The sequence below is a fragment of the Malaya genurostris genome, chromosome 2, assembly GCF_030247185.1.
Source record: "Malaya genurostris strain Urasoe2022 chromosome 2, Malgen_1.1, whole genome shotgun sequence".
In the NCBI taxonomy this organism is placed as follows: domain Eukaryota; kingdom Metazoa; phylum Arthropoda; class Insecta; order Diptera; family Culicidae; genus Malaya; species Malaya genurostris.
Genome location: NC_080571.1, coordinates 201,808,543 through 201,816,680, shown reverse-complemented (window position 1 = coordinate 201,816,680; position 8,138 = coordinate 201,808,543). Strand labels below are relative to the sequence as shown.

The 8,138-nt window shown below is 39.1% G+C and overlaps 1 protein-coding gene across 1 annotated transcript; it reads right to left on the bottom strand.

The window, feature by feature from the left end:
- Positions 1 to 695: 695 nt before the first annotated feature.
- Positions 696 to 2,261, bottom strand: LOC131427094 (uncharacterized). The gene is made up of 3 exons (XM_058590016.1): positions 1,842 to 2,261; positions 1,317 to 1,779; positions 696 to 1,254 (listed from the first exon to the last, which is right to left on the bottom strand). The coding sequence occupies exons 1-3, from the start codon at positions 2,086 to 2,088 to the stop codon at positions 804 to 806; spliced, it is 1,161 nt and encodes a 386-aa protein (XP_058445999.1). The 5' UTR covers positions 2,089 to 2,261; the 3' UTR covers positions 696 to 803.
- Between the last annotated feature and the right edge of the window lie 5,877 nt (positions 2,262 to 8,138).

The following is an 8,138-nucleotide window of genomic DNA, read 5'->3' as shown; positions in this document are numbered from 1 at the left end:
ATCAAGGAATGACATCATTGTGGTCCGCTGTGATTGGCATAGGTCAATGCAAACCAACTTTTCAATGGTGTACTATTGCAATACTAAAATCACTTTACCATCCAAGTTTAAGTTAAAGGTTTCCGAATCGATTGGTAGTAACATTATATAGATCCATTCACAGATCACTGAGTTATTAGCGTACAAAGTTATGACAAAATAAACCTAACGCGGCTAGTTTTGACACCTAGGCTCTATAGTGAAGAGTAAGACATTTTTAATGCCAAAGAAGAGAAAATACATTTTTTCCATTAAGTATTAGTTGTTCCACCATGAATTAATTCAATAATTTAATTCCATACTTTATCATTCTACACCTGGGTGAAATCTGTTCCCTTGTTGGACATGAGCTGTACTCTACTCAATTCATTAGGTGTTTCTGGCAACACTCACTTGGAAAATCTGTCCGTTGACAGGAAACCCATCCAGTTGTATTTGTTATCATGGCAGAATCGCCAATATGATGTTACTCCGCCCACTCAATCTATCTCTTTCCTTATTCAGCACTCGTCCATACCACGTAGATTAACCTAATCAAACCACAAACCACAGTCTCATACGCTAAAGGAGACTGTACTGCAGTGCGCTGTACTGCGTTGAAATGAGGGCTGACAACACACAGAGCGTAGTATGCATAAGTAAGAAATACCATTCGGTAAACTCAACATAGGGTTTTTATTGAAGAATTTTATCTCGAATATTACGATTCACAGAAATAGAACATCTCGACAATAGTTACATCGAGCGCTATCTATCGCCAAGTGTTACTTCAAATTATGTTGATATTCTTCGACAACGTACGCAATTTTCCTTATCGCCAAATTTACCTCTTCATCCGTTACGTTGGTATAAACAACGATTCGGGCGTAAGCCCAATCGCGTGCACTAATTTTGACGCTTATCCCTCGTTTAGAAGAATCAACTAAACCGTCTTCAATCTCTTTTGGGTGAACTTCCGCTAACCTTTGGGTTAATTCGCTAGGTCTTAATTTTTTATTCAACAGCTCCACAAGTAATATGTTGCTATGAAGATTTTCTAGATCAACCGTGATAAGTGAACTATTCAAATTCCGAATAGATTCCGCAATTTGTCTGGTACGAATGTGATCATATTTAAGCTTTGGAACGATCTCATCCAGAGCGCACAACCCGGCAGCAGCTAGAAATCCAACTTGTCGCATACCACCTCCCAATGCTTTCCGTAAACGATGGGCTCTACGGTGAAAATAGAACTTGTTATGGTCATGAGAAAGCTTTAACAGAAAGTATCAACATACTCTTTGATGAAATCATTTGATCCAATCAAGACAGAACCGACGGGACAAGCCAAGCCCTTACTAAGGCAATAGCAAACCGAATCGACATCTCGCACGATACGCGATACGGGAACATTCAAGGATTCGGCAGCATTGAATACACGTGCCCCGTCCATGTGTATTTTTGCGGAGTTTTTCTTACAAATTTCAGCCAAAGCGTCCAGCCACTTCAAAGGAAGAACTTTTCCTCCACACATGTTATGCGTGTTCTCTACTAGCACCAAAGAAGTCTGTGGCTCGTGGACATCCAGTCCTCGAAACTTGTTTTGCAACTGATCCAAGCAAAACGTTCCATCTGGCAGATTCGGAATGGTGTTCAACAGAACACCGGCTATTTGAGCTGCTCCTCCCTGTTCGTAGAGAAAAACGTGAGCCTTGTCACCAACAATGGCTTCTGATCCTCGCCGACTGCAGTGAACCATTACTGAAAAAAAACGACCAGGTGAATAACAATTACCAACAAGTTCATCAGTTCATTGAACTTACGGGCCAATAAATTTGCCATTGTTCCTGTGGGCACGAAGAGTGCGGCTTCTTTCTCGAACATCTTTGCCGAACGGGACTCCAGTTCCTTAACCGTTGGGTCTTCCCCGTAAACATCGTCTCCGACTGTCGCTTCATAGATTGCCTTACGCATTCTGGCGGTCGGCAAACTTACCGTATCCGAACGGAAGTCCACAATACGCACATCACGCATATCGAATTCCACGGGCGTCGTATAATTAGAATACATTTTCAAGCTTCTCAAACCGAACGCGTCGTTTCCCGGCGAATGACTGTTATCAACTAACTGGCGTGATTTGAGTTAAGCTACGTTATTGAGTATTTTTTTTGTTCTTGCAAAGTCTACTGATTCGGTTAAGGTAGAGAGACTATTTCATGCAGGTTATTTCATTACTCAAAGTTCGAGCATAGAATGGTGACAGGCAGAAATATGTTCGAAAGAGCATTGAAAATCAGACCACTAAGTGCTAGCTTCGACGATGACGATAAAAACCGGTCACACATGTTTGTCTTATCTCCCTCCAGCATGTAAAAATATATGTATATAAATAGAGCAAGTACACTAAACGGAAAGCGTAGAAACAAATTGGAGAGCATCGAGTTGCCAGCGTTGCGCAAATTGACATTAACGAGAAAATTATGTGAATACACATAATGGTTTTTTTACGCGTCATATTCGTGCGCATGTCGAAAAATTAGAGTGAGAGATTTCAAGTATTTGAATAGAAGAAACAAAACTGTGAAATTTCTTTCCTCTTTTTTGGTTAAGAACATTCAAACTTCATAAATCTCCGTGGTTAAGTGTTGGTCATAACGTTGAAATGAACATAGTATAATGATTTCATTAAATACTGAACTATCGAGTTCCTTTCCGTTGAGTTCCACTACACTTGTTTAGTAAACTGTCGCTTATTAGCTTCACTAAACAAGAAAAACCAAAATGTGTATATGGTTTTCGTATACTGGGATAAATTTTTTTCGATTATCTGAAGTGAACAAGTACTCATTTCCGCCACGTTTATTCGATTTATGGTTTTTATAGCAGCACACATTGTGAGGAATAAGCTGGAGTCGGTTGCTATTTTGCCGAATTCGGTCTGCCATTGTCGATGGAATTGGCAAAAAATAGCATTAAAGCTCGAAACACTTTATTCGTATATCGTTTATTTATAACCGGCTTTAACCTATTAGATACACCTAATATCTGGAATCACTGCCTATGTTTATTTTTAAAGCACTCCTATAAGCGGACCTTACACGATCATTAAAAGTGTCATTACTAATTAATGACACTTCTGCTCAAACGCTCGTCATTACTGCATTGCTGTACATCATTACTTTTTAGCCTTACACGTTCATTATTAATGATGAGTATTTGTAACTATTCCAGCACGGGGCTTGTAACCAGAATAACTTTCCCTCAGCAATTAAAGAATATTAGCAATATTCTTTATCTTCGTTTAGATGAAAATAAATTTTATATGCCATTAGCGGCCCTTACACGATCATTAAAAGTGTCATTACTAAAAAGTAATGGCACTTTTAATGATCGTGTAAGGTCTACGAGTTCAGTAATGACACGAGTAATTATGGAATTCCGGATTTTCCATCATTACCAACATTATTTCTTCTTCTTATTTTTTGTGTGGAAGTGCTGAATATCTTTAGAACTATACGCGAAAAAATGACAAAGTGTAGATTTAAGTTGTTAATATTTCATTAACCTTAACGTTCTAATGGCAAATCAAATTTATTTTCAGCTGAACGAAAATAAAAATATTGCTATTGCTATTGCTGGAGTAGTTACAAATACTCATCATTAATAATGAACGTGTAATGCTAAAAAGTAATGATGTACAGTAATGCAGTAATGACGAGCGTTTGAGCAGAAGTGTCATTACTTAGTAATGACACTTTTAATGATCGTGTAAGGGCCGCTATAGAGGTCGATTTTAGCATCCTCTTGCTATGGAAGCTGGTTCCTGAAACCAACGCATTTTGTTTAGATGGCGTTGTTGTCAACAATATGTTAAGCTACGTTCATACCATACAATCAAACCACACTGGTGTTAAAAATTAATTTCTTCAAGCCCAATATAAATGTAACTCTAGTCTAGTATTATCTATAAAACAAGTAATTTGACCTCTTTTTGAATAAGAAAAAGAAATTGTGGCTTATTATAGTTTGATTATATTCCATCGAAATCGTTTCCTTATGTTGGTGCAACCGAATGAAGAAAAATGTGAACGTGTGAACACTGCTTAAACACAGCATTTGACAGCGAACTAGAACCAAAGAACCAAAATTTCCAGCTTCAACCAATTGTATACAGATGACAATCGTGCCACCGGGGTGGATTTTAGTTTTGTTTTGACAACTGATGGTTGGGTAAGTTCAGTGGTAAAAGTTTTGTTATCATTCACAAGGGATCCTATTCACTCGATACCTGAAACTAATGTCGTTTTCGCTTGATGCCAAACCTAACCCGGTTTCCACTCTAACTGCTGTCAAACCGTTTGCTTGAAGCCAGTTTTGAACCTAGTTTCAACGTTGTTGAACTAAAAATGGAGTCAGTTTCGAACCTGGTTTTTATATCCGGTTTGCTCAAGCCTCCAATGCTAAGTGCAAAACCAACACAGTTTCGTGAAAAGTGTTTGTTTGATGAAACTACCCTGGGTTAGTTTCAGTTTTCTCAAACGACATAAGAATCGGCTGCAGAATCTGAGAAAGAAAGGCGAATCAATCTATTTGGTAACAAATTAATTCAAATTGTAAAGCAAAAAAGTACGGGTGTGTAATGTCAGAGACATAACTGGATGTCGTGAATACGAATATGACACGCTTTATTCTTGCTTCCGAATTCGAATTGGTAGTTCATCGATTGTTTGAATCGTGCAACTTTCCCCTCTTTCATTACTAGAAATTTAAACGATGCGCCTAGTTAGTTCAGCACGCAGACTCTGAATACTAAACACATATTCCAGAACTAAGCTCTAAAACATGAAGACGATTTTTCGCCATGACTACCAGAATGGGTTTTATAGAGTACAGTAAAGTAAATTTCCGCATAATTCTTTAGAAGTATTATTATGGTTCTAAAAAGAACCGAATAGAAGAAGTCTGGAATAAAGAACTGGATCCTGAGTTCAAGAACTAAATTTAGAACCAATAACAGACTCAGAATCCAGTTTCAATTCTAGAATTGCAATTTCGAAACTCAAATTAGTTCCGGAATACAGTTCCAGAATCCAGTTTCAGCACGCAGGCTCTGAATTCTAAACCTATATTGCGGAACTACAATCTGAAAATTGAACTTCTCGTTATGACTACCGAAAACCAAATGATGGCAGGTGCTCTCTCCGTCGCTGATGGTTTAACTCTCGCGATGGCAGTCTGCTCGCCTTGAAGGCCAGCAAGCGAATGAAAGTTGCTACCTGAGCGTTTGAGGTTTTAACCACGCAAAAGGCGCTCTCTCCGTCGCTGGTGGTTGATGGTTTAACTCTCGCGATGGCAGTCTGCTCGCCTTGAAGGCCAGCAAGCGAATGAAAGTTGCTACCTGAGCGTTTGAGGTTTTAACCACGCAAAAGGCGCTCTCTCCGTCGCTGCTGGTTGATGGTTTAACTCTCGCGATGGCAGTCTGCTCGCCTTGAAGGCCAGCAAGCGAATGAAAGTTGCTACCTGAGCGTTTGAGGTTTTAACCACGCAAAAGGCGCTCTCTCCGTCCCTGCTGGTTGATGGTTTAACTCTCGCGATGGCAGTCTGCTCGCCTTGAAGGCCAGCAAGCGAATGAAAGTTGCTACCTGAGCGTTTGAGGTTTTAACCACGCAAAAGGCGCTCTCTCCGTCGCTGCTGATTGATGGTTTAACTCTCGCGATGGCAGTCTGCTCGCCTTGAAGGCCAGCAAGCGAATGAAAGTTGCTACCTGAGCGTTTGAGGTTTTAACCACGCAAAAGGCGCTCTCTCCGTCGCTGCTGGTTGATGGTTTAACTCTCGCGATGGCAGTCTGCTCGCCTTGAAGGCCAGCAAGCGAATGAAAGTTGCTACCTGAGCGTTTGAGGTTTTAACCACGCAGAAGGCGCTCTCTCCGTCGCTGCTGGTTGAAGGTTTAACTCCCACGACGTCTGCTCCCATCGAACGCACGAAAAGAAATGATCGATTTTCACCACGGTTCCCCTTTTATACGCATTCAGTTGAAGATATGTGCCTGACTACCTCAAAATCGTCGTCCTTGCGCGAAAAACCCAAGCGAAAGTAAAGAGTTTTCCGCATTATTTTGAAATTTTGAGAAAACTTAATTTTTGAGTTGTTTGTGGTTATCTCACACTGTTCAAAATATTATCCTAAATTCCTGATCATATTTTTGATGAAATGGTGAAAGAATTATGTTGCTACCATTAATACAAGTCGAGATATTCACGATTAAGTTCTGCCCATTCTTCCATATGGCTAATTTTGAAAAGGCACCCCATAGTAAAGTAAGTCGTATTCACGACAAAAAAATTCTACTGTCGTTTTTTTGTTCATAATTTTTCGAAAAAAAATAATGTATAGGAAACAATTACTTAACTGAAAGTTATATGTTGCAACAATCTGGCGTTGAATAGTTATTCGACTTTTTTACAAATTGTAACAGTTTTGAACTTAGTCAATCCTAGACTTACTATCTTATGCTCTATTTCGATTAAACCAATTAAACGAAATCTAACAAATGAAGCAAATCTGCGTTTCTGTTACTTCTGCATATGTAAGGCAAGCTAAAAAGCACGAATCAGCGGCATAAAACATGTAGTAGGATTATTATTTTTATCATTTATTACTACACTAACGGCTGTGAAAATGGCATTTACATCGCAAAGAATTAAACTCCGATGTATGTTTATTTTTTCAAATAGATTTCAGATAAATTGACATCACTTTGTTCTTTCAGTCGTATTATAAAATAGCTAGAATTTTTATCAACCACACCGTTTGTTACCAATATCACACACTAGTAGCAGACATCCATAACCGTTTCGTTTTCTTTAGAGTGTGTACGAAATACAACAAAGCACGCATCGTGTGTGTATTATTTTCTTCTTCCACGTTGCACGTACCGGTGTTGTATTGCAATTATATATGACGGTTTGAAAGCTTTGACATTCATCGCCTTGTAACTGTGATGCCGGAAGTCGGATCCGGATGAAATTTCACAGTAGCTTTTGAGACAATGATAGCTTCAATTTAAACTAAGATTTGCGAATATTGGTTCAAGCATCATTGAGAAAGAGTTCGGTGCTTCCAGAACAGGAAAACGGGGGACCAGTTATGCGAATTAAGTTCAAGTTATGCACACTAGAAGAATTTATCAGACAATTTTATGGGATTCGTACCTGTCTTTGACCATCGTTTGTGAAAAAATACTCTTGAAATTGGTAATATTCCACGCTTTAGTTGCTGAACAGAAAGTTGGAAGCGGATAAAATGTTCCAGAAATTTCTTGGAAACTAAGACCTTTCATTTGCATCTTAGCTTGTGAAAATCGGTTAAGCCGTTTCCGAGAAAATTTAGTGCATGTTTTTTATCTTGTTTTCACATATTACCCTGTAACTGCGAAACCGAAGGTTCAACCCATAGCTTGCTATAAGGTTGCTGTCAGAGTGAAAGCGTCACGCGATGCGTCTAGGCGCGCGTGCGAGCTAGTTTCATTTGATCAAAGCAAACCTGTCAGAGCGAATGCGATGCGAAAACAGAACATCGCATTGAATCGCTTCGCTTCGCTCCGTGTTCCGCGCTCACTCTGACAGCAACCTAAGACCTTTAATTTGAATCTAAGTTTGTGAAACTCGGTTCAGCATCTCCGAGAAAAGTGACATTTTTTTTTAAAGCTTACCACCCTTTTCATGGAAATTCAACGAATTGTATTCAACCGATTTTCAGTGTACAAACGGAAAAAGTCAGTTTTGTAAAGTTTGCTAAGTTTTCTACAGAATAAGATCAATTTTACAATTAACTGAAAAAATCCACTTCTTTGGATGTGTGTGATTTCGTTAGCTTTAACAGGAAGCATGCTTATTCTATGCATGTCTTGGATCCGATATTGCTGCGAAGGTTGCAGTGTTCAAATATTTTGATATCGAAATATTCATTGGAGAAGCCAAGTGAAAGAAAAACTAACAGAAAAGATGAATTTTTGGAAAAAGATACGCTCAGAGACAGGACTCGAACCTGCGTTCTTATGCATTCCGTGCATACGCGCTACCATTTCGCCACTCTGATCTTGTTTTAGTCACTCTAAAACG